This window comes from Larimichthys crocea, chromosome XIII, assembly GCF_000972845.2.
Source record: "Larimichthys crocea isolate SSNF chromosome XIII, L_crocea_2.0, whole genome shotgun sequence".
Classification (NCBI taxonomy): Eukaryota; Metazoa; Chordata; class Actinopteri; family Sciaenidae; genus Larimichthys; species Larimichthys crocea.
The window spans coordinates 47,465,949-47,492,967 of NC_040023.1; the positions used below are offsets into that span (position 1 = coordinate 47,465,949).

At 39.3% G+C, this 27,019-nt stretch overlaps 4 protein-coding genes across 6 annotated transcripts; 2 read left to right on the forward strand and 2 right to left on the reverse strand.

The window, feature by feature from the left end:
* Positions 1–314: 314 nt before the first annotated feature.
* Positions 315–6,457, reverse strand: tra2a (transformer 2 alpha homolog). Of its 2 annotated transcripts, none has more exons than XM_010735764.3 (9): positions 6,282–6,457; positions 4,721–4,854; positions 4,454–4,619; positions 3,903–3,956; positions 2,460–2,648; positions 1,772–1,887; positions 1,354–1,497; positions 1,186–1,256; positions 315–987 (listed from the first exon to the last, which is right to left on the reverse strand). In XM_010735764.3, the coding sequence occupies exons 1-9, from the start codon at positions 6,315–6,317 to the stop codon at positions 977–979; spliced, it is 921 nt and encodes a 306-aa protein (XP_010734066.2). In that variant the 5' UTR covers positions 6,318–6,457; the 3' UTR covers positions 315–976. The 2 variants fall into 2 exon arrangements, with proteins under 2 accessions (XP_010734066.2, XP_010734065.2); XM_010735763.3 differs by having other exon boundaries at positions 1,348–1,497.
* Positions 6,458–7,153: 696 nt separating this feature from the next.
* ccdc126 (coiled-coil domain containing 126) lies at positions 7,154–12,103 on the reverse strand. Its single transcript, XM_010735765.3, has 3 exons — positions 11,756–12,103; positions 8,893–9,635; positions 7,154–8,748 (listed from the first exon to the last, which is right to left on the reverse strand). Exons 2-3 carry the CDS (start codon positions 9,128–9,130, stop codon positions 8,498–8,500), a joined length of 489 nt encoding a protein of 162 aa, XP_010734067.1. The 5' UTR covers positions 9,131–9,635; positions 11,756–12,103; the 3' UTR covers positions 7,154–8,497.
* A 260-nt stretch (positions 12,104–12,363) lies between these two features.
* fam221a (family with sequence similarity 221 member A) lies at positions 12,364–13,931 on the forward strand. The gene is made up of 6 exons (XM_010735766.3): positions 12,364–12,554; positions 12,743–12,916; positions 13,011–13,201; positions 13,290–13,363; positions 13,478–13,610; positions 13,702–13,931. The coding sequence occupies exons 1-6, from the start codon at positions 12,490–12,492 to the stop codon at positions 13,746–13,748; spliced, it is 684 nt and encodes a 227-aa protein (XP_010734068.2). The 5' UTR covers positions 12,364–12,489; the 3' UTR covers positions 13,749–13,931.
* A 9,745-nt stretch (positions 13,932–23,676) lies between these two features.
* npy (neuropeptide Y) lies at positions 23,677–26,088 on the forward strand. 2 transcript variants are annotated; one of them, XM_019275410.1, is made up of 5 exons: positions 23,677–23,707; positions 24,077–24,167; positions 24,367–24,554; positions 25,577–25,666; positions 25,753–26,088. In XM_019275410.1, exons 1-5 carry the CDS (start codon positions 23,688–23,690, stop codon positions 25,775–25,777), a joined length of 414 nt encoding a protein of 137 aa, XP_019130955.1. In that variant the 5' UTR covers positions 23,677–23,687; the 3' UTR covers positions 25,778–26,088. The 2 variants fall into 2 exon arrangements, with proteins under 2 accessions (XP_019130955.1, XP_019130954.1); XM_019275409.2 differs by lacking the exon at positions 23,677–23,707 and having other exon boundaries at positions 24,067–24,167; positions 25,756–26,088.
* The last annotated feature ends 931 nt before the right edge of the window (positions 26,089–27,019 follow it).

Consider the following 27,019-nt stretch of genomic DNA (forward strand, 5'->3'; position numbering starts at 1 on the left):
ACCAATAAAGGCTTGGTAAAAGTCCATCTTTGCATGTTTTCATTGGTGTAACCTGAATGAGAGAAAACTCGACTTTTGGAGAATTGTGGTTTCAAAGATTGTCTCCAGATCAACTGCTTTAAAAAATAAAAATAAAAAAATTGTGTGAACATAAACTTCTTAAACATCTTGGCACTGGTCTTGTTCTGTAAAACTCTCCCAGCTTGTTTTCCCACCTCGCCTACTCAACTTAAAGTATTAACTCCCACCAATACAACTAAAGCTCAACTTCAATTTCATGCACATTAAGTCAGAAAAACACATTACAAACTTTGGAGTTTTCATATATTTGTATTTCCATACAAAGAAACAATAAAAAAAATGTAATACACAATAATAAAACTCTGGAGAAACTCAAATGACTTAAAAAAAAAAAATCAGTGACTGAATGTGAGCACAGAACCAACCTCATTACTGGGAACACTTCTTTTAACAGCCCATTTTACCTGCTACTTACCAGTTAGCTCAAATGGTGTTTGAATAATCTGTAATTTTTCATAATATTGTATTTACTTACTTAATACAGGTTGTAAATTTAAGCGTCACCATTATTTGCTAGAACTCAGTTTTCTTTCCCTATTATGACAAAAACCACATTAACAGTGATCAGTGTAAAAAAAAAAAAAAAACTAACAATTACTTGACAGAAAAAAATTAATCATTGCTTTAGAAGATGGAGAGGAAAAGAAGGAAGGATGCCCAAGAATGAAGCAACAGTAACAAGTTGTTGCGTTCTTTGCCCACACTCAACACAAATGCATGAAAACGTCTAAAAATTAAGACATCTACTGCATGTAAACAAGAACTATCTCAAACTTAAGAGTTCTTTTGATATAGACATGCCAATTCAAAATGTTCCCCTCGGAAACACCTTGATGAATCACACACACCATCAATTATTGGAGGGAAGCTGAACGTTGAAAGAAGTAGAAGCAACTTAGTATCGCCCTGCAAAAAGAAAATGTGACATTAAGATTATTTCAGTTGAATACATTACTATCAATATATAAATAAATCCACCTTTACTAATGATCAAGGTACATAAACTTGTTTAAATATGCATACCCACAGCAGCCTGATTTCATGTCTGAAGATGATAAAAAAACAAGCAAGCTGGCTATTGTATGCATTTCTCTTCACACTTACGTGGGCTGTAGGAGCGAGACCGTGAGCGAGACCTGTATCGACTGTAGTAGGGCGATGGAGAGCGTCTGCGACTGCAAAGATGATGAAGACAGTTTTATCAATTTTCTCCCATGTGAACAAAACAAATTGTAACACTGACTTCCTACTCAAACTATCACTCACCTGTACCTATAGTTGTAGTCGTCGTATCTGTCATAGCGGTCATAGCCACCGCGGTCATAGTATGAGTCTCCCCCCCTCCTGCTACTACCGCCGCCGCCACCACCACCACCACCGCCGCCGCCGCCGCCGCCGCCGCCGCCGCCTCCATTGCTGTTGAAATAAAGAAAAACAAGGCCTTGACTTCCAGGTGTTTTATGTCTTGAAAAACTTGTGCCAAAACAAATATAAATTACTACAAGTCACAAATGTGTTTCTAGAAAGACCTCACAATTGGATAAAATAATGCCAGCGAGTTACATCATTCTACTTTTTCCTTCCATGGCTTAAATGTACACTTGAGCTTCAATCACGTAATGAATATTTAATGCCACACAATAGGTTAAGGAAACTGATATGCAAGATCTGACATCCATGTTGATCTTACTGAGTTGGTCGGCCCATATATATTCCTGGTGTGGGGGTATGGGGACGTTTGGTAATGGAATAATCCACTCTGATGCGCCTGCCATCCAGCTCCATGCCATTGGCTCGTTCCATTGCCTTGGGAACACAAGAGGCAGGAGAAGACAAAAGATGTTATCAGACTAATGCAAGCTTTTTGGTTCTAATGATTAATTTCACCAAGGCCCACCTACATTACATACTGTAACCCCCTTGCTATGGCATGCATAGTGATGGACTTTGTGGCAAGGCAGACACCTAGTGGCATTCTCATGTAATCACACCAAAATGAAAAAATAGGAGTGACTTTATTTGATGGGAAAGATCTTCAAAACTGTGTGTATTACTATAAAAGCAAAGTAATGTAATTGCTAATGATGTATATGGATGTAGAAATTATAGTTTAAAGACATATTTTGAAGAGAACTAAGATAAATTAAAATAAAAAAAAAAAAAAAAAAGTGTCCATCAATGCATAGACTTCTTTGTAAGTCTTTATACAAAACCTACAGCAATGTCACTTTTCATAGTCGTTGGATCAGGGAATACTTTACATTTTTAAAAAGATGAATGCAATTAACTACATAAAGACAGAAAACAAGTCTTTGGAACCAGAACAGAAGATCATTGACTTTCTGACCAAGAAATAAAGCCACAAACATTTCCCATACCTCTTTGGAATCCTCGAGTCTCTCAAAGTAAACAAAGGCAAAGCCACGGGAGCGACCCGTGCGCTGGTCGTACACCACATTGACCCCTGCCAGAGGACCATAGCGTGAAAACACCTCCCTCAGGTCACGCTCTGTGGTGTACAGGCTTAAGCCAAACACCCCAAGACATGTGCTGGGGTCTGGGTTCGCCTGGAAAGGTCAACAAGTAATGGTCAGAGTTGATCCATCGAATGCTTTGCATACTAAATCCAGTAAATGGATTGAGTATGTTCTTCTTCATGCAAATGCCAGAATTTTGCACGTTTAATAAACTGGGCACAGACTATATAAGTATATTGTTCCAAAACTCAGACATAGAGTGCACCAAGACCATATCTTGGATTCATTTGACCTTTTAAAAAGCTCCTTATTTATATATTGGCTGCTTCAGATTAGCTTTTTACTGTTTATGGAGGTACTAATCCAACTACACTGGATACTTGATCTCACATTATGACTTCTGGCTTACAGCTAAATTATTGAGTTACTACTAAAAAGCTAAGAGTCTATGTACTTTTTCCTTTTACAACGGGGCACCTAAACCATTCCCTCCAAGCATCTCCAGTTGTACCAGTCCAACAGCAAATGCTTAGTGGGAAAACTATGACAGCTTTAATAACCCCTTAAATAGCTTTCAAAAAGATGCCCCTGGGGCGGTTATGTGCAGTACGAAACCATTTCATTTTCCTCCTGCTTGCTTTGAAAATCCTCATTTAGTTCCTGCTTTGCATGATCGTGTGGATCTCTTAAATCAGCAGTGCACTAAACACTTATGACATTACAAACTGTGGTCTAACATGGTGCTGCCAGAAAAACTGTTTTATGCACTACTACCTGCTCTGACTTATTACTAAACGTCAATGTTTCCCTTTGAAATGTGTTTCTTGATACTGCATTTAAAAGCTTTAAAAAGGTTTCCTTGCAAAAATAGTCTCATTGTTACAGGAAAGTTTTAGAATGCACTGACTTAAGAAATATACATATTTAGTATATTATTTTGCCCATACATATGTTGCTAGTTGTCCTAATGGAACAGATACAACACATTATAACCAAAATACACACAGACAAAAAAAAAAAGAGAAAATCATCCACAAGCAATAAAATGGACATACAGTATATTTAAACATTTTTTTATGTTTTGATTAGCAGGGTAATAACAAACTTGGCACCAATGTTGCTAAATGTACTTTAATTTGGTAGATGATCCATTGCAGCTACACATCAGTGTAATAAGCCACTGGTTGCAAACCAGTCCCATGGTCTAATTATACCAATTAAATCTCCACCAGGTTATAATATTACCCCCATATTTCTCCTAGTACTACACCAGGAGTAGTATCTTTGACCCACACACAAACATTACATTGCTCTTGCCCAGAATATGTTAAAAGGTACACATACCCTAACGTCAGCATCACCGCCATGACTGTATGCTTCTTTTGTCAAGTCATGGCTCTGTTGATATAATGAAAGGAGGGTGAGGTTAATAAAAAGGGGGTTATTAAATGTCATTTCCAAGTGGTTTCCCAGAGCATTAACAACAAGCGTCTGAAAAATGACACTTCCTCACAAATAAAAAAGAAAACAATTCACTTGCTTGACTTGAAACTAAGCTTGTAATTATGCTTAATTATCCAACTTCAACACCAAAACATTGTATCTAACACATTCAAGTCATCATGCTTTTATAGTCACTGATTTGTCTAAACAAAAAGAATAAATGAGAAATATAAAGTGATGCATTACAAGTAAAACAGTTTCAAGATTAGACTGATGAACGCAAAACCATAGGGCAGCTTTAGATCCAAACTCCACCCCCAAACTCTGCACATGGTCAAAATCTCAGTACTGATAACACCATATAAACGTGTGTGTGCATACAAAGTGTCCTTTGGTTCTCCTCCTATAGCCTTATTGTACTTTGCCCTATCTTCTGATCTCATCGCACTCACCCTGCTGCCAGTGTGACGGCGCCGGTTGGACATAGGGGAAGTGCTCTGGCTCCTCCTGCGGCGGTATTCAGGGCTGTAGGAGCGAGAACGGGACTTCCTCCGGTGGGAATAGGACCGAGAGCGTGAGCGGCTATAGCGGCGGTTTGAGTGCCGCCTAGAACGAGACCTGAAAAGGATCCGGTAGAGGAGAAGTTCATTGAGTTCAAGGGTACACAAAAGATGACTATCAGTGACAGAAAAGAGAAGGAAAATGATATTGTAACATACCTAGATTTTGATCGAGAGCGGGATCTGGACTCAGAGCGTTTGGAGGCCCGGGATGGGCTCGGGGAGCCGGACCTGCTTTCCGACTTGTCCCGAGTTGGACTCCCATGGTCCGATTTAGATGGGGAGCGTGACCCCTATTGCCACAGCAGCACATTAACAACTTTCTCACGGGCAAACGTATTTATTTCATCATACAGAAATAACAATCAAGCACAGAATAGTGTGATGTGGTAGAGTATGTTGGACACATACAGTACACCTGTCTAAAATGCACAGCTTATGTACTGTGGAGGAAAGGGTTAGTAATCTTATAAATGTCAAATTTATCTTTGGTTTATAATTTTTAAGCATATAAAATCAAATGTACGTCCACCTGGGCCATCAAGGGAGAAAATAAAACATGCATTTTCATGTTACAAAAAAGGGAGCATGGTAAAGAAAAGACATTTGTGACACAAACAGTATATTTACTTAACCTAGGGACACATTCATTCTTCCAGATTCTTTACACGCTACTCCCTTCTCTCAGGATTTCTATCCTTCTTCGTTCTTCTTTTTTCAGTTTTCTCATTTTCTGATTCCAGGTCTGTTTTTCTCTCTTCACCCCAAACTGAAACCAGTTTTCATTTTTAGCCATTTACACTGCAAGCGCTTCTATCTGACACCATTCTTCCGTCACATTTCCTCCCTTTCCACTTCTATGTTCTGCTCTGTACATTGTGTTTTCTTTTTCATTAGCCTTCTTTTATCTTGAAATTTTTCTTCATCATTCTTGGATAAAACTCTTCAAATCCTTCACGATCAATAACCTTAATGAAAAAAGAACATTCAATAAAATTAAGATCATAGGTTTGAGGGAAAAAAAGGAGAATATTTTGAATGAAATGAAGAAAAAAAAAAGGAAAACACTGAATGCAGTACATTTACATTGTGGCTACATTAACTTCGAATATATTTCAAAAAATATGCAAATGAGCACAAGTTATCACAATTTAAAGCTACACGGTTACAAGTAAAGAGCTTAGATGTTGTAGCATTGTTTCAAATGGCTGAATAAGAGCGTGAAAGCAGGAAAAGGGAAGAAGAGGCTCGAGTAGGACTTGAGTTACCTTCAATAAAACGAAAACAAACGCTCAGGTTGCCAAAGTGCAACAATGGCTGCAGCGGTAGCATGAGATATATCCGCACAATAGGACGGTATACAGACATCGTACACGGCTCGTAACTAATTAAGCAAATGAGTCGGGTGCTTTGCATTAAACTAACCCCTAGAAAAATGGGCCAATTTGCAAATATCATGTTTTTTTTGGTTGTTTTAAAAAAGAAAATAGCTTCTGTTACAATGAGTCTAGTTGAGGCAGAGCGGGAAACGTTCACACGTAACACTTCGGTGAATATTGTTGGCCTGAGGTGAAACTAAAACACGGGTTAATAACAAAGCTCTTACATTAGCATTAGCTCCGAGGCAGCGATTACATTACAGCGTGTCTCTAAACGGCGGCCACACGCAAAGAGGAGGAAGAAAGGGAGATATTTCACATCGCTCGATGTAACTACTTACCCGTCCTTCGTAATTTCCATCTTCAATGTCACTCATTGCTCAGTATTGTGTGTGTGTGTGTTTCGACACTAAACTGCACCGAGGTGTTTTTCACACAATGTTTTAATCTGGCCCGGTTATTAGCTTAGAAGATGGCGCGTGAGGTGGGTGGTATGTTTATGTGCTGCAGAAGTGTGACGTCATGTCCCGTCGTGTCTCTTTAACGGGGGGGGGGGGAAGAAAAAAAAACGTGGCGGCCTACGCCTCAATAACACACACACACACACACACACACACACACACCAAACTTTTCTCAATGTGTCCCCCATGATCAAAGCGTAAAAATAACTCTAGTATAATTAAAATTCTCTCTATATATATAAATACATACACATTCAGTGTTATAGTTGTCATATGTTGTATGCTTCTGAGCTGCTTTTAAATGTTGCTAATTCTGACCGCTCTACATATTGATGGATAGAGCTTAAGCCTGCAGGGATGGATCATGTTTTATGAGCTGTTTCCATATATTTAAATCCGTATCCATTATCCTGACAGCTGTTAAGTAAATGTTGTGGAGCAGGAGGAGAAAATAGCATTAAATGGACACACTCAAGTTACTTTCCACCTCCGTTCATGGCAACGTGTGATTTGGCTGGTGAGTTAAAAAGTTTAGGAACAACTTCAGGGTTTTGCAACAAAACTTGAATGAACCCAAAAACTCATTTTTATACATTCACAAATCTTTTGGAACCTCTGGCTAAACATTTGAAAAGAAGCTAATCAAACTGGATTTATTTACTTGCGAGGCACATGTCAAATGTATGTTAAAAAAAAAAAAAGAAAATCAATTAAAGTGAATGATAAGATATAAAATTAATTTAGTGGAAGAATAATTTAACCATGAGGTCATTTTATTAGTAAAGCTATCTCCCAGGAGCTGACTGGCTCACCATCTTTTCTTCTTAAGCATTATGAAGCAAAGTACATTTATGGCATTTTTCAGTGTACATACAGTCAGACCACAGTTGGATAATTCAGCCTTACCTCCTTCATATAGTTATTTTTTGTCTGAGGAGCAACATCATGAATTTCGTTCATCATATGCCACCCACACTGTCTCATACAACCTTTTCTTCTGTCATCATGTTAATGAGAAAATTTAAGATTTTCTTCCTCTGGGCAGGACGGTGTAGGGTGTTTTTGGACCGGCAGAGAGCCTGGCAGATTGAATATTACAGAGCCTGACAAAGCAGACCCCTAAAATATCCTTAAGTCAAAGTTGGATGCACCCAGTATTTTTAGAAATTCTCGATAGAGTCACAGTGTAACTTGAACCCTGAACATGTGTAAGCAGTATGTCAGTCATCTCAACAGCAATGCAGCGCTAAAGACTGACTACACAGTACATTCAATCTGTTCCACGCCCACATTAAAACATTTCTCAAGACCAGGCAAGGGAGAACCATTGGAGTTCAACCAACACAAAGCACACACACATTCATGTTCTCAGTGGCAAATGGGCATCATCCCATCGTATTCTGCATAAACCTGTGAACACACATTTATACTCCCTTCAGACGGAGTGCAAATGACATTCTTTGGATTATCTCTTACGAGTGAAATAGACTTATTTAATTATTATCCTTAAAACTATATGTGCACGCTAAAAGTAGAATCTTCTTGTGCAGTATTTAGCAACTGAGTCAGCTAAAAACTGATCTGAGCTACACAGCTATATAAGCTGTCCTAAGTATCAACTACTACGGTTTAGTTCAGCATCTTGATATGTTGAAGCAGTATTGTAAAATAGTTTACAATGGATTGCGGGGCATTTAAAATGATTTTTATAATAAAGCATATGAGAATCAGTTCCAAGAGGGTTTTCAACCTCTTTGCATTTGCTTTAAACAGTCACAGATTCAAATATGGCATCATTAAAAAAATGCTAAAACTTAAGCCAAAGAAAATTCAGCAATGCAAATATAAAAACATGTGCTGGATAGTCTTGATAAAAAATAAATAAATATCAGCATATGATAGGACAGAGCATTAAGAAGTCTTCCTTCTTCCCTCTGAGTTGGCTGAACATTTCTGAGACGCATCTTAAACTTGAAGTTTCTGGATGTCCTCGTCTCACTATTGCTTTTCATTTTTCTGACGCTGTTACATCAGTGATAAACGCTGGAAAAGTGTGATGTGCTGAAAAAAAAAAAAAATCAATACATCTATTAAGACTATACTCCTTGATGTGGCCGAAGCTTATTAGGAACATGTGGGTGAAGGCGTGATGTCCCTTGGTGGCTGCCAGGTGTCTCTTGCTTTGAGGATTTTTGTAGAGCAGCAGAAGCAGAGGCAAGGACGCCCTCTGCTGTATGGGAGGTGTTAGTTGAGGAGGCATTGACCACCAGATCGATTTTCCCCTCCAGTTTGACCAGCCGTGTCAGGATGTCGTCAAGTAACACAGCTATGGTCCGCTTCAGATCAGCTGTGTGCAAGGTGAACAGAAGTAAACACAAATCAATGCTTAAGTATGCATTCTCACAATTCGAATCATGCAATGTTCATACAGTAGGAAGTAATCTTATGCGCAGGAAAGAAAAGTAACCTCACGGCATTCCTGACTTCTTACCGTAACCAGCCATAGAAGTTCCCTGCGGTCCACCTGGTGCATTCTGGTTCTCCTCTGTCAGGACCTTCACGTATCGCCGGCTGAGCTCCAGGATCTGCTCGCGTAGCTCGGCGCTGCTCTGATGGCGAGGCTGCTGCACAGTGTAGCGTAGCAGCATAAGTCCCCACGCCAGGCCAAATACAAGCAGCAGCACACTCAGCTTCTGGGACATGTTCCTCCGCAGAAGTGCACCCAGCATGGTACTGTGGGTGGCAAAGGGGAGGGAGAGCTGGAGAGACCCGGTCTGAGGATTAAAGTCTTTTCTTGAATGCGGATATAGCAATAATTTGATAGTGGTTGTTTGAGTCCTGCAGGGAATATCTTTTTCCTGTTGTCTGTTTCCAGAGAAGTCAGAGGCCAAAGTTGGCTACAAAGCACACACAGAGCTGCTGTGTATTCAGTGGCTTACTTAAGTTAATTCCAGCAGGACATGTGCTTGCCTGATCTCCATGTAACTAAATGAGTTTCTCTAAACACAGAAACTGCTTCACATTTCAATTCATTTTCATTTCTCAACACTGAAGAGGGGGTGAGAAAGTGTTGAGCAACAGCAGGTGCCAGGAAGTAGAACCAGAGGGAAGCTGACGCTTCACGGATGCCGGCAGTCAGGGTTTTTTGAAGAGGTGCTTTGATTTTAAGATGTCGGACTCCAAATCACCAATGCAGACCGGGTGTTCAGGAAGGGGGTCCGCAGACATTGTTGACTGCATTGGAGAACGACAGCAAAATAGACAGAAGAAATCAAATTAACAAAAAAAAAAAAAAAGAAAGAAACACAAGATTTATTATTGCCTGCTTTCAGAGATCATTTTATGATGCTTACATTTTAATCATGTGATGCTGCAATAAATGAAAAACAATTCTACTAACAAAGACCACTTCAAGGGTATTTCCTGCAACTCTTTTATGTGTGTGGGGGTTTTTTTTACTCATAATGACTGAGAGGATTTCTGGGTGGATGAATGCAGGGAGATTTTCCAATAGACGCACTGCATGTGCTGGATGAAGAACAAAATACAGCTCATCATTATTGGCAAGAAGTTAGTGGCTACATCAAAGTGGCTTTCTAGACTATTTAGTCATTATTAAAGACAGGCTTTGGGTCAGGGTTCACAATAACCCACTCATCAACAAATGTTTTTCATCTTTCTTAACCCAGAAACCTGATTACCAGTTTAGATTTCATGGGACCCACTTTGCAGCTCTAGATGGGGAGGCACAGCAACAAACAGAGGAAGAGAGGGCATTCATTCCCTAATCCCAACACCACAAAAGGTTACCTGACTGACAAAGAGCCTGTGAATATACTGTACACATGCGGAGGAAATTAGGAGATCATTTCTCAGTTTTCACTATTTTGTCACCAAGTTTATTCTCTGCGCTCTCTGCTGGGAATGGGAGTGTCACCTCCTATTGAGGTTAGAGAGGGGACAGTGACTGAGGGAATTAATTATGAAAAGAAAGGTAACAAAATCCTTTTAGTGATGCTTCCCGGTCTCTGTCCAAACACACACACACACACACACACACACACACACACACACGGGGCCCTCCTGTGACCTGGGTGCTACCACGTATTAGCAGCAAGCACTTGAGTGGAAAGAGAAAGCAATGTGAAGAGACATCCTGAAAGTAACAGTTGACAGCAGTCAGACTACCTCTACCACCCACTCTAGGTATTTTTAGCTTCTAGTTTCAAAATGTAGCTGAAAAAAAATGTTTTTAAAATCATATTGGGAATTTGAAATGTGTAAAATTCTTGAACTATGTTTCCTATTTCATAATAAGAATACAGAGGAACTTTAACCGTCCATCAAAGTGTGGTGACTGTAAAAGACGACAACTAATCCAAACCAGGCAAAAAAAAACACACACAGCCTGATACGCTGGGGTATCATGCACAATCAGGTACAGATAATGTTTCAAGCTGGATTTTTTCTACGGAGGGTGCTTTGTTAAAAGATATGGGTAGGCGATTCCCACCCTAATAAACTTTCAGGCTTGTTTTCTGTGCTTTCCAAATGTCAGTCTTCACGTACACCTCTCTCAATCAAAGCGTTCATGCTTGGAGACAGCAGGAAGAGTCTGAGTATTCAGACGCTGTCATGTCAGGACATTCACGTGGCTTGATCGTTTGTTCTGTGGAAAAGGCACACACCATTCAGGGCCCAGGCTTCAGACAATGATTGTTCCACTTGTTTAGAGGACAGTTTAAATATAGTTTACCTAATGGGATGATTGACAGTGATAAGACACACGATATCAGTCAATATACATTGACCACAGCTGTTATCCAGGATTCAACCCACCTAATCAGTGAACCATTGGAGCATAAACCAAAAACTGTGTCAATAATGAGGTGGAGGAGGTATAAAAGATAAAATATAGAAACTCTGTGCATCGTATGACACTAACATCATAAATGGACACGGATCCCTGGTAACAACTTGCTGAGGGGACAACTTAGCAAATCTGTGGACTTGGTGAACTTGTTATGCTTGCACAATGTCTAAAAGCACGAGTGTAAAAAGTAGGCTAACTAACACTCGTGACACAATGGGTAACATATTAAAGATGCACCGATTTCGGATACTCCATTAAAAAAAGACCTTTATAGCCAAATTAGTGTTTTAAACAACTGTTAGCAGGCGCTCAAGCTCAGTTAAAGCGTTTTCCAACTACACTTAGATTTCATGTTAGCTTCACAAACGGCAACGCCAACTCAACAACAACAAAAAAAAAACGCCAAAATATGACCCGCAACTGTAGCACAAATCACATTACAAACAGATAGTTCGCCCCGGTGTGTTGTCTGTGAAGCTACCTTGAGGTTGAAGCAGGAATGAGCGGTCAGTGAAGCAGGGACGAGGCGCCCAACAGCTCCAGTTGCTACGGCTGGCTGACACTGAATGATGCTTGTTGTTTGGCAACCCTGGGCTGTCGCTGCTGTCGCTGGGATAAATATCTCAAACAGCCCCGGTGTCTGCGTTGCAAAAGTTAGCTGCCGGGCTTCATGTTGCTCACTCTCGCAGTCATTTCAGCCTTCTGGCTCCACGGTCTTCAAGAGCAAAAGTCGGTGGCTAAAATTCCAAGCATGCAATTGTGCTGACAGACTGTCATGGTTTCCCCCCACTGAACGTCTACTGCGTGCGTCATTACGACGGCATTGTGGGAAATGTAGTCATACTGCTCGTACGCTAAGAGGAAGCGAACATTCTAAAAAAAAAAAAAAAAGTAGTAACATAAAGTGCACAATAAGTTATAGCAGAGCAGTTTTAATTAAAATAATAAAAACAAATGTATATACATTAGCTAGTAACGTTCGTGGAAACATAGTGTTAAACTAACGGTTTTCTTCTGTTGTGTTCTTCCATTAGTGTGTGTGTGTGTGTGTGTGTGTGTGTGTGTGTGTGTGTGTTTGTAGTTCCCTGTGCGACCGTTAGAGGGACACCTACAACCATTTCCATGGCAACCTCAAAGCTGGTGGCAAACAGTAGCTAGTTGTTTGTTGTGCAAGACGGAGGAAGCCCACAGGATATCAATTTTGGATACTTGGCAATGGAGAGAATATGTCTCGACAAATCAGCTTTAAAAGCAGTGGATGACTACTGCGAGTACAGAAGGTTTGTCTCTGAGCTAATCCAGAGGTTTAACAGTTGGGAGCAAAGCATGTCACAACTAGTTTAAAGACTAATGCTAACTACAGAGGAACTGTAACCCTGAACCCATCATACATATGCAGAAATAACATATTTATTGGCAGATAAGTCATGGTGTCAACTGTTTTCATTGGTTATTTGTCTTTTTCAAGGATTGTTGGTGATGATGATGGAGGCAAACTGTTCACTCCGGAGCAATATGAGGAGTACAAGAGGAAGGTGCTCCCTCAACGAATGAAAAACAGGCTGTATGTGAGCTTTGGGGTGCCAGGAGGTATCGATTGCAAACTCATTGGCCCTGAGACGCAGTGCTTCTGTGCACACAGGTAGCACATTACTCAATAACACATGAAAACAGACTCTCCCTGCTCATAAATCCACACAAATAACCACATTTGTGAGTGATGTAATGTTGTCCAGGTATAAGCAACATAAGACCGACTTTGAAGTGGTTCCCTCTGAGCGACCTCTCGCCCTACCATGCCTGGTCAGAGGATGTTGTTGTCTTGCCTACCAGTATGTTCCCCACATTGGGCCCAACCCTGTCCGCTGCAGGTGTAAGCACTTACCTCAGGATCACAGTGAAGATACTGGCCACATGTGTAAAAAGTGTGAGTCTCAAACCACTTGTTAAATTATTTGATCCAGATGGAGTCACATACACAGTAAATGTTTAAGATGTTTGTCCTCATTTTTCAGGTACTTCCTGTTCTGGATTTCAGAGCCCCTTCACCTGTGGGTGTGGTCAGCCCAGCTCTGCCCACCAGACTTTGGTAAGTAGAGTCAAACAGAGGACTAATGCTCGACAGAGATTTACATTTACATTACTACCATTTGTTCACATACATAAAGTTGCACAACTCACATTGAAATTGCACAATATCCAGGTTGAGACAAAACAAGAGAGGGAGGCACGTAGTCGGCCCGTAGGCAGGGATGTCCCTTATGCAGCCATGGGGGGGCTGACGGGGTTCACCTCCTTGTTGGATGGTTACCTCGCTTTAGAAGCCAGTGGCTCAGGTAAGCATCAGATATGTAGTTTATATGTGATCTAGAAGGATGTTTATGCAAACAGTTGTGTACTATGTGACTATTGTAACATTTCATGCAGATGTCGAGTCACGTGGAGCAGCATCATCTCGCAACAAGAACAAATAAAAGCCATCTTTCAGCTCAGACATTCTTCGGTTCATGGAGTCAGTGTTTTGGTGATCAGGGCCTTTGTTGACGTGTGTGTTTGCATGCATTGCACTAAAGGTGAAGAAAGTTCCTTAAAGAGGCATGTGAGGGCAGCAAAGAGCAGCACAGCATCTGTGTTGAATAAACAAAAGTCTGCAGAGATTTGTTCAAGTGTGTATGTGTTAGATAAAGTGATAGATAGTGTATCTTCTCAAAACTTTATTGATCAATCTCTTCCAAACATATCACAGTGAAAATTAAACCATAATTAAAGTGATGTGTATAAATAGGAATAAAAAGAGGAATGTGTCTGAAAACAAAATTATTCCAACTTTATGGGCAACAGTGTATATTTATATGTCATAATAATTTACACGTAAAGAGAACGTGGCTCATGGCTCCTGCATCTTTTTAAGTCATTTCCATCTCTTCTGAAAACCATGGAAATTTAATTAATGATCAAATGTGCAACATTAACTTGATTTTTAAAATTAATTTCGGACTGGTTAATTATGTATGGTTTAATAAGCTGTTGTGACTCATTACTCCTTAATTTAGCATTTGCTTTGTGAACACAGGGGTACTCAGGTACCAGTCACCCTACCAAATACTGTTAGGTACAACGTCAGATTGTATGTACCCATCATAACTTCCCTTTTAAAGTTATCAGTCAATATATGTTTTAATTTTTAATTTGGAACAATAATCTTTGAGTTTATTATTTACGATCATGATTATGTCTGCATATGTATGTATTCTATATAATATAAGCCTCCTGGTTTTTCTGTTACACTTAATACACACAACAAGATTTAAATTAGTTCCATACTTGGGGGTGGGCTACACAACTTCCACTGCTGGTACCTGTCAGATATGATTTTCATAATCTCTGCTACATCTTTTTCAGATCAAGACAGAGAAGATGGCTGAAAGTGAAATCCAATGATCTTCTCAGACTCCATTTGTCAAAGCATCCATGAAATATGAGACAATTTAGATGAATCAATTAAATCATATATATCTTCTGATATGTAACCTTTAATCTTGTCTTAACATTTTGAATTTTCCACATCCATTGTTTCCTGTTTGTCGGTCTTTGTCAGCATCGTGACACTGGTCTAATCAACAGTCAGCAACAGTAGTGATTAATCCCACCTCACAACCAAACAATTAATGGACATTATATCGATCCAATCAGAGGCTTGACTGTGGGAAGCCATTGGCAATATTAATGTGTTGATCCAGATTTAGAAATTTAAGTTAACCTTTAAGACATAACTTGACATTGTCACAGTTTGACAGAGCCTACATACATTTAAAGACATGAAATAATGCTGGATTTATCATTGTAAATAAAGCATGGTTAAGGAATCTGTTTTCTTCTGTATTGTTTTTGGTTGCTTCGTGCATCTATGAAAACCTTCTACTATAAAATCCCTAACTGTCATATAATAATACCCTAACCTGGGGGCTTTTTATTGCCAATTTATTGTTATTTTCTAGGAATGCCTCATATTCACTGCTTGATACACTTTCCATAACCTCGTCATCTTACACATTTGAGCTTCATACAGTTTTTATTCTCGTACTGAGAGAAAGCGTCCTGCTCAATATGTTACCAAAATAACACCAGAACCATGGAGCTGCATGTTCAGTGATGAGCGTCGTTTTTTAATTTGCAGATTGATGTACTGTCTCCGATTGATTAATCCCATTCCTCACGGCAGATCAGCAGTGATGAGAGCTGATTTAATCCACGCAGTGAATGGAGATTGAAGCGGGTCATGTTTTCTCCATTGGCAGCCCGCTTTCCAGCATCTTTATCTGAGAAATAGAATTAACAGTAATCTAAATAAAGATTCACTCCCACTCAAATGTTTCCACTGTGAGGACAGCAAGTCAAACTAAATCAGCATCTACACTGGAGCTAGCCAGTGCATCTCATGTCCCCTGTATCATAATGTAAACATTACCTGAAGGAACTTAGTGTGTGTGTGTGTATGTGTGTGTTAGTGAGCTGAACAGGTGTTCTTGAGGAAAAGGAAGTAGTATTACGCCTGAAGGATGGCATGGATGCACCTGGGTCTCTGCAGCCGAGTACTGAAGAGGAAGCAAGTGGAAGGGATCCCATCTGAAAGCTGACACTTCAGATTCAGTGTGTATCTAAGATGACCACGGTATCACAACATAAAGTATGTACACACACATTCACTGCCACGTATGCACTTCAAATCCTATACTACCCAGAAGAGTTTTGTTGACTACAATCAAGCATCCTTAAAAAAAAAAACATTTGACCTGTTTCCACTGCTTATTCCTGGACATTTTTTCTCACAGAGAAAAACCCAATTAATTTAAGAGGTAAAGGCCTGACACATTAGTGTGGCACAATTACAATTTAGGGTAATTGCCTCTCCATAGCAACCTCCATTTAGGAGGCTACAGGTAATTTACTTTGGCCATTGGTTAAAGTGAATGACTACTACACTCCCCTTATCCCCATGGAAACCACGCCCAGCTTGACTGACAGATCCGCCACTACAAATCAGGGGATGAGCACAGAAGATTAAATTGGCAATTACTGCACAAGGAAACACTTAATTACCCCTGACAGTTAGGGTAAGCACAGTGTGTGGAGACGAAGAACACACTCCCCTAATTTCCCCCACAGACTGAAAGGTAACAAAAACTCAGTGACACAGAGTGCCACAACAGACTGACAGGTAATGACAAATCACTTCAAATTCTCAATCAGATACTACTACAAGGGAAAATACACTTTCAAAATGCAAAAAAGAAGGACAAGAACATCTGTTGGATACTTAATTTATAGTGCAATATACTGTAGCTATACATGTGTGTACTGTGTAGCCCTTACTGTATAGTGAAAGCTAAAAACAAATGGTCTTTCAGTTCAAGTTCATCTAATCTACTGGGCTCAAATTCATCATCAATGTAATTTGTAATATGTTATGTCTTTGCTTTTATTTCAAAGCATATCAGTTTCAATTCATCTCTTCCCCCCTGTTCTAATCAGCATTTTAGCATCTTTTAGCCAATCGTTTTGGTCCAACTTTGCAGCTTTGGTTAGGGATGTCAGTGGTTCTTGCATGTCAATTGCTCAACCATCAACTGGGTACCTCAAGCCTGTGCAATCGACAGCTACTGTGACTAAACATTAAAACCACTTTGAGGAGAAGAAGGGTGTCAAGCTAGCCAGGGCAGACAAGCTATCATTGATCTCCGACTGCTGGATAACAACTATGTGTCACTTTATATATGATTTTTACTCAGAGCCTCTCCTTCAAGCACAACACAATATATTGACATACATACTTAAAGTCTAGAGTCATAATAGTTTTCTTAGATTACCAAACTTTGTTCAGCTTTTCAGGGGAAAAAAAGGACCTGTAAAATATTTTCAAAAAGTCTTGATTATCAGAATAATCAGCCTGTCTTCAACTTAGGACAAATCTTTCTCAAACAAAATGCAGCTTGTTCTGTGTCTAAGAAGAACAAAACAAAACCCCATCACAATGTTGTAAAAGTGACTACAGATGACACATTGGACGTGTGTGTGTGTGTTGCTTCTCTTTTGTGGTAGAAACAGTGGGAAACTGACAGTGTAAGGACTTCATAGAGAATCTGCTTCAATCCCCTCCTGTGTCGACAGAATCGGGGAGGAGGATGGAGACCGAGTCGTGAGAAATGGATTTTGCTTTTCCACAAAGCATGGCGATAACAAATACAGAGGGACGTTGTATAGCAGCGTTAAATCAACAGTAATGTTTGACTAATACTAACACACACCCATTTACTCACACATACACACCTTAATAAGTGTCTATGGCCATGGACACATTCATAGAATACTGCATGACAAAATGAATTTTTGTGTTTATAATTCTTGTTGTTATAGAGCAGTGGACCAGTGCCTTTAGCACCAAGACTATAGGGTAAATACGTTCTCATTCTGTTAAAGGAGCAATAACAAAGGTTTGTAGGCTGGAGCTTTACATTTAATGGACACCTATGTGAGTGGTATTGATCTTCTCATTTAATTCCCTGCAAGAAAGCAAAGGTGGATCTACTGGCAGAATTGTTATATTCATAATCATATGTTTTCGTTACTGTATAATTAAATATAAATCATAATTTCATTACCTTAGAATAAGACTATTATATCTACAGCAGGAACTGACCTCTTCCATGTAGTCCACCATGTTGAACTGTTTGCCCAGAATGGACAAACCAAACACTTCCTCAAGATAGGGTATTCAGTTAGTTGCAATCTGCAGCTTCACTGCTAGATGAGACTAAATCCTGCACATTGGATTTGAAAGGAACATGAGCGTTTTTAATACACTCACCAATCAGTAAAGCATTAATACATTTTGTCATGGCTTAGAACTTTTAGCCTTTTAGAGCTATTCTTAAATGTTAAAATGTATCTGTCGTCGCTGCTTCAATACGAGAGTGCAGTGTGCTTCTTGTGAGTATGTCCTTGTGAGTAACTGTGTATGCTCACGTAAATTTAGCATTATTCAGCCTTCTACCAGCTACCAGAATAATGACATTAATTTGGAAATGCCTTTAATTTGGAAAATAAGTATGTGGACACACTCAATGGGCAATGGCTGATTGACAGCCATGTGGGAAAATGTGTTCTTTCATGAATGCAGCACACTCCTGTAAAATGATGCTTTCAAATGCCTAGAATGCATTAGCAGTACTGCTTAAATCATACATTTCCCCTTCATTATTAGGCTCCTCGTCGGCGAAGGCAGCGTCTAGTATGGTGTCTAATATGCTTGTAATATATTTAACCTGGCTGCACCAGTGGTTATAAAATTTACCCTTCAGACTTGCAGTATCCCAAATGGCCTTGATGAAGAAGTGTATTCAGCAGACATATTAAAATATTAAACCCGCAACAGTGATAATTTATGCTGCATGTTAAATTGATTAATTTACCCAGAAACATGTGAGCTTGTTGAAGGATTAAGATTACTAATAGGCGTTTCCAGTTATTTTTAGATTTCATATGATAGACTATTTAAATCAGAAGTGATGTGTTTGGACACAACATCCACCATAACCTATGAGGATAGTCTGCAATTTAACACCAATTTTGTGGTTAAAGATTGTATTTATAATCTGATTACATTCTCAAAATGTTCTTATTTCATTAGATTCATTCAAAAAGAAATGCATCCTACTGCAAGAAATATCAGTAAATTAAAACATATGAATTTAAATTGAGTATACTACGAGGACTTGTAATGATACTGATAAACAACACTTTCATATGCTTGATTAACAGGTATTTTTAAGATTGAATGTTTCTGAGGTTCAGCAAACAGACAGCCAGACACATGCAGTCTTCTCTGGTGTCACATATGTCACAACAGTTATGAAATAAAGTTTAGCACCCTTTGATGTGGTTATAACTTTCATCAGGTTTCCTAACATCAATACTCAGGACTCTGAACAACACACCTGAGCCGAACTGACCTGTCACAGCTTGGCGACTTGACCTTCTGTTCATCTGTCAGTCAAAAGACCTTATATGATGTTTCTCTTGACATGACGTTTGTGCTGCTTTCACCCCAGGAGCAGATGTGACAGACACTTTTAAACACAGAAACACACATACACACAGTGAGTGGAGAGGTAAATACTGAGGAGGACTCTTAAAGCAGTGGCGGCTTAATTAGAGTGATAGAAGAACAAGTGAGAGAATGACAAAGGACATTCTTATTTCCTCATTGAGCAGTTGTCAGTATTGTACTTACTCTGAACTGAAAGTGGAGAAAAGCTTGCCTTCTCTGAGATGTTATATGGTTTAGTAATTGCTTGCAAAGTCTGTCAATTAATGTCAACGACAGAACAAAGAAGAAAAATTGGAACATTGGAAGGAACACGCTTTGAAGTGTTGTTAACTAACAGCTTAGAGAAGTGGATAACTGAAATGATACGTCTTCTGTGGTACACTGTAAAAACAGGCCAATTATTTTTTTATGTATTTATCCAAATTACACTGAATCACTAATAAAATATAAAATGGATCAGTTCCAAACTAAAAAATCATTGTTTGCTTATAATATAATATAATCAACGATTAACATCCTTAAAGCTCCACTGTATATATGATATCAGGACCTCTTTACTTGGACCACCTTCAGTTTGAAGCTTCAGCCCACGTACCCAAACAGGGGGCTGCCGATGCTGTATCTAAGTAATAGTAGTGCTTGCTTACCAGAAGTAACAGATTGTCACCATAGCACAATAGTATAGTTAAAAGTAGCAATTTAGATGTCAGACTCATGTGTAAAATGGTGTAACAGCCAAGAAAGCACCAAAGCTGTATGAGATTTTTTTTTTTTTCATTCGTGCTCCCAGTCCGTTTTTATACATCCCCCAGATAGAAAAGATAAAGGCACCCCGCTTGTCGGTATTTCCTTTTTGCAGTCGTACGCACTGCAAATATGAGAAGTGTGATTCGCAGCGGCGGAAAATTACAGGCCTTTTCATCTTAGCAAATCTATGAGAGAACTTATTGTCCAAACCAGGAGGCTGATGAGAGGAGGGGAAAACAAATTTGCATTTTAACAGCTTGCTCTCTAAGGGAGTCGTTCTCCACAGAAATGATGTCTGATAATGACAAGCCAAGCTCCGAGAAATTCTCTCATACAGCATTTCCCTGAAGGTGATACATTTGAAGCATCAATAATTGTCATATTAATTATGGGTATTTTGATTTGTCTAATTAGCGTAAACAACCGGGGCTGTACTGCAGTTGCTATCTTTCTAATAGCTTTGATACTATTAGTGTGGGTGTTGATCAAAATGAATGACCATATTCCTATTGAACCCCATTTGCCCTGTCATGTTGCCTTGAGCTGGAAGAGCGGCGTCCTCTTCCTCTGTACTGCACAGAAATCCAGCAGATTTCTTCCAAAATCTGACCTGGTTGTCAGAGCCATTTTAATTATAGAACATGTTTTAATGAATATTTAATGACTAGAGTACCAACTGAGAGGGATACAACCCCAAGCATGGACTACTCCACTGTATCTGTAACAATAGTTTAAGAGAATAAAGTTGCAAAGAAGAAAACATCATCCAACTGTATGGTTGACCCTGTTGATTACCTTTTATAAAAACAGAAATCCAGGAGATATTGCTTAACGTCAAGTGGTGCAGATTACCATGGGAAAAAAGTAAGGCACTCCGTCTTCAGATATAGTAATATAATCTATTCTTTAAACATGGTCAATTAAAATGGCCAATTTTTATTGGCTCTAGGCCTTCATCACAGTCTGGCAAACACTTCATCAGTCTGGATTATATACCAGCAGTGACTGGCCCTTCTGCCCAACACACAAGCCCTATACCTAACCTTTTTTTTTTTTTACTTTTATTACTGTTTTGTAACTCCCTTTTAACATATACTTCAAAGGATAAGATTGGCATTATTGGATAATATTCTTACTGTCAGCAAAGCCCATGAGAAGACTGAGAATGTGTTAGTCCACCCAGCAACAGAAATATTTTCTCTACCCTGTTTTTTTTAGCACTCACACCCATTTGTTCCTACTAAAGATGTAAATCCTTTAAAACAGGTCACATATCTGTAGTTTTTTTTTTTCAAAAGCAGAAAAAAAGCTCAATAATTTCCTAAAAAGACCAGACACATTAATCTTTAGCTAGCGTTCCTAAACAGGGAGTAAATTGTGTTTGTTGGAGACTATTTTCGGCTGTGAATTAATACACATTTGTCTCATCGTTAAGCACCAGGTCGGTACATGTGGTGACTTACTTGAGATGAACTACAATGCCCATGTTTATGGTAATGATGGAACATGTGAAAGAGTACACACAGTGATGTGTCTCATTGTGTTTGTGTTCTGTTAAGAAAAATATTGAATGTCACCAGGGTTCACAGTGTAAAATGTGTATATTCACATTAATGAATGTGGTGATACGCTGATAAGTCTTTCATGAAATTTGTTAATGTTTCCATCAATCTGCAGAAGCAACACTGATCCAAAAAGCTGTGTTTCTGTGTTCTTGATTTGTTTTATTTTCCCAGAGTTTTTTATTTTTTAAATATTTACTAAGCTTTTCCTTCTGGTTGTTTTAAGGCTGTTTGACTCCTGGTGGGAAAATTGCATGTTGTTCAAAAAGCAAAGATGCATCCCTAAAGACATGGATTTGTCTGTGTGTGTTTCTTAATCCACTGTGTGACTAGCATATTTAGTTTGAGATTCATCCACTGTGTTTTAACATTTTGTTCCACCTAAGGGTGAAATCAAAAACTAGCAAGTGTTATAAGAGTAAAATGAAATGCTGCCACTTTGGCAAACAGAGGAACACCTTAGTTTTTATAACCTAACCCAACCTTGGCTCCGAGCATGGTGATGAAGGTCAGTCAGTAGGTCAGTCCACCACTTTGCTCCAGACTGAAATGTCTCAAAACTATTTGATTGATTGCAATGAGATTGTATACAGACATTCATGGTTCCCAGATGATGAATCTTAATTATTTACAAGCATCCATGAAGTTGACATTTGGGGTTTTGTTTGGAATATCTCAACGTCTATCGGTTGGACTGTCATGAACTTTGGTACAAAGATTCATGTTCCCCATTGGATGACTTATCACTCACTCTTAGCTGATTTGAGTGCACCCCAACATGGCCTCTTCTACTTTAGCTCATCAGTTTCAAGGATCGATGAGTTGTGCATTCAGAGGAGGCGCATTTAGTCTGATCTTAAGACATCACCTGTGTCTCCAACACTGGAGTTGATGCATCTATCCCTAATGATCATACAAAGTCACCAAAGTCACGTCTCATTTTCAAGCAAACCCTAACTGACCTCTCAACTTTGTCCACGTGCTTCATACATCTGCTCCATTCAGATGCCAGACACTCCAGCATTCACGTGTAGGCTCAAGCTGTTTGCTTAAAAAAGGTATTACACCTATTGAAGTGAGTCACTGAGTGTGTGTGTGTGTGTGTGTGTCTCCTGAAGAGGACTAAAACTTCGGATTCCTGCCAATGCTCGTCATGATTCGGTCATGACTTTGCGCTCCACGTTCTCCCTCTTGTGTCTCATGCCTCATCTCCCTCTTAGCATCCTGTGTTATACAAAAAGCCCTTAACACATCCTCTGCAGCAACTTAAAGAGCAGCACTGTTGAAGAATACTGATTTTGATAGATTATATGGCTGCGAGCTGGTATACAAAAGGATTATGAATAGGAGGTAAATGAAGCACTTCGTGATACAGATTCATTTGAAGTGCTATTTGGGTTTTCTTATTAAGTGGAGCTCTTGGAGATTGGGCTCTTCTTTGACTGACATGTCTCCATATTCACATTTAGGTCTTTTGTTCACATTGAGTATCCCAGTCTTTCTTTCCATCTGATGGAGTGAACTGCAAAATGAAATTAGTGGACTGATTCAGTCAAACAGCGTGTGAAAAAAAAATAAGCTTCATGTACATGGGAGTCTGTTTAGAAATCTTTTTTATTCTAAATCACCCGAGGCGTCTTCGTAGGAGCTTCTTTTTGCTTTAGGAGACTCATTTGAAGTTCGCCCACAGTGTTACATCTCTGCCATTCTTTTGTGACTTCAGATGCGATTATTGATCTCATTATGCGGAAGAATCACTACTTAATTGTGAAATAATTCATCACCTTCTTCCTCATGGAGAAGCTGAATAAACACCAAAACATCTCACTCAGCATCTGTCTGACAGTGTGTGTTTGAATGTGATGTTATTAAAAGGTTGTATTTGTGCCAAGTCTCTTGTGCCAAATCACACCAGCATTTAAGAAATAGAATATAATGTTTGTTACATAAACAATAACACAGTAACTTACTTTCAATAATTGAAAAGTATATAGCAGATGCTCAAGGGTGACTTTGAGTGAGTTTATACTTTCTATAGGCTCATGTTATGACTGTAATATCCATGTAACGTTCCTATATTAGTCGTTTTACTAAATTAGTATCCTATAATACCATTGTAACAGCTTGATTCAAGCTAATATCATTCTTAAAACACACATACACTTCATCCCTAATCCATCTTGGTCGCATTGGAAACAAGGCTTATTAGCTCACTCTATTTTTAGTTTACCTTATTATTTTACGTTTGCAACAAATGCCTCTTTTTTCAAACACATTTATTGACAGCATCAGCAATGACGTTCACATGGAGAAAGGCACAGACTTGCGCTAAACGAAGCGCAGCTCTGACGCGTATATATTTTTTTCCCCCCTCTTGCACACACAGATATAAAACCCACCGCGCACCAAGCGCCCAGAAGAGCAGAAGAAACCCTTCAAGACAGCGCGCAAATCTTCCCCTGATCCTCTTTGGAAATGTAAGTATCTTAATGTTTGAAGTATTTCAACTTTTTAGACATGACTTTTGGTTATTTTCTGCTGGTTTGCAGCTGCAAAAAGTCCTGTTTAGTTTAGTAATAATTCATTTAAAAATGTAAAATGTAAAAGCATAGTGGGGCAGGTGTCCAGTGATGGACTAACACTTTTTTTTATTTTTTTTTCACTTTGCTCTGTCAGATGCATCCTAACTTGATGAGCTGGCTGGGGACTCTGGGGTTCCTGCTTTGGGCGCTGCTCTGTCTGGGCGCCCTGACGGAGGGATACCCGGTGAAACCGGAGAACCCCGGGGAGGATGCCCCGGCGGAGGAGCTGGCCAAGTATTACTCAGCCCTGAGACACTACATCAACCTCATCACAAGACAGAGGTAGATTCATTACACCTCTCTTATAAAGCTTATAACAGAAAAACAAAGGAGTAGTTTACTTTGCAGTTTTTCCTCTTCATATGTCCGGATTGGTAATAATAGTCCACTTTCTGATAGTTTCCCCACATTATTTATTATTATTATTATTTATTTATTATATTTAATTGTTTTCTTTCCAATTGTACAAATGTGTAACCACTGGATATAATGAGATTTATCTGGTCAAACATGCTTGTACTTTCAGTTTTGCTTCAGTACATTCTTCAAGTTTAAACCATGTTCTCTCATTGCCCTGTACTAGATCCAGGTTGTGTTAATAGGAAGGCAGGATTTTAATTTGAAAGGTCCCAGGTGCCACAAAAAATATTTAAATTAGACATTTAAGGTATAAAATCTTAGATTTTTTTTCTCTGCTATCATACAACTAGTCAACAATTGTCGCTATAGGAAACTTTCCTCAACATTTTCTTTCAGGATCTTGACATTGCAGTCTTATGATAAAAACTAAATTCTGTCATCAACATGAAGTCCACTCATAGTTTTCCCTGCTAGAACTGTCAGTCTAAAGTATTGCAGATCTATCTGCAGCTTCACACACCTTGTTACAAAGCAGGGAACCCATTTACCACCTGTAGAAAAAAAAACCTGAGGAGGAGTGACTGCCATGGCTGATATGCTGTGTCAAATCGCCCACGGTTTTCAGCTTACTTCTGAATGTCAGGGGCTTGGATGACACTGCAGGCGTTTCACCACCCAGGGAGACAAGCCCGCTGACACAGCTTATCATCTGTGAGACAGAAAGGGAAATATGACCCCCTGCGATGCAACTCCTGTCTGCCCCTGCAGGGTCCTGGTCTGACTCTCAGTGTTCAGACTTAACTGAGCTTATAATTGGACATGCAGAGGACATGCAGAGTAATAAGTTCAGCTGTGTTTCCCTCTGTGATGTATTTCACCTGACAACCAAAAAGCTTGATAATCTACCATCACCTTTGTCTGTGTGTCTTCTTTGTGTGTCTCAGGTATGGAAAGAGGTCCAGTCCTGAGATTCTGGACACACTGGTCTCAGAGCTGCTGTTGAAGGAAAGCACAGACACGCTTCCACAGTCGAGGTATGTGTTTGTAAGACTGAGCTCTACGTTGGTGCATCCCTCACAGGAAGCTGACCATGACCTTTACCTCTCTCTTGCTCTCTTAGCAGATATGACCCATCATTGTGGTGATACTGCCATCAGTGTTGGTTTCCACCTCACCGCCGCTGACATTCTGACCTCTACACATCCGTCCATACCTCCATACCCTCCTGAACTAGACCACCGCCCTGCCTCTGCCCTCCTTTTACCACTATGAGCCGCCACATATATTCAGCCCCCGCTCCTTAGCCATCAGCTACAGTCACAACAGCTTATAGTATGTGCCATAAAATTGTAAATAGTTTATTCAGAGTTATCATCAGTGAAAAAGTCAAGTGTTGGGGGGGGCATGTTGATTGTATTGTATAATTGTGCTATTAAAGATTAATTGTTTGAAGAAATGTATTCATTTGCATTGCTTGTGACAGGATAAATGTATCACATTTTAATCAGAGTAGACAGTTTCCCTAAAACTTTTAAGGGGGAAATGCAGCAAAGACAGATGGCTAATTGTGTGATTAATAATATGATATGAGTCACACAGTTGCCAGATCAGAGAAAACCTGTTCCTAAACGCACCTTTTATGCATTTCATAATGAGATCAAGTTTGGACTTGCAGTGCCACACCTTGCCTCCCATTTCACACACATGACTGTGCCGCTTATTGTACCTGTACGTCTCTAGATAATGGGACAAGTGCCTGAAAAGTATATTTAAACTGGCTCTAACAAGCATGAATGGTCCAGTAAAAAGCCTACATGGTCAGAAAAAACATCAATTTGAAGCTGCCAATTGGGTATCTAATGGCGCTCTCTTGTGGCCATAAGGATAAGTGCCCGTTCTTTGAAAGTAAATGAAGGGAGAAATGGAATTTCCAGGAGCATTATTGCAATTATACGAATGGTTAGTCTACCCGGCAGAGCATAGATCAAGCAGCTAAGAGCCGCTGTAGACAGACAGTCTGCAATGGAAAAAAAAATAACCAAAAGAAATATTAAAAAACATACAGCAGGGTAAGTTATTGGTATTCATACGGTATCTGGTATTTTACACAGTGTGTAACAATTAAAAGTAAAACAGTAACGCCTGGTAATTGCACAAAATGAAATGGAAAAATCAACATGGAGTCTAATAAAACTTTCTAGGTTGCTATGGGAACCATTTAAGCCCATTAATTGACTGCCACATCAGCTAGCTATTGTTGCAGCATCAATAGATATTAATGTTTATATAATTTAATAATCACCTTTATGGTGAGTGGTAAGTGAATTTTGAGTGGCCATTTTGTACTTCACATATCCAAGTGTTCGCATAAATGTAAGTCTTGTGTT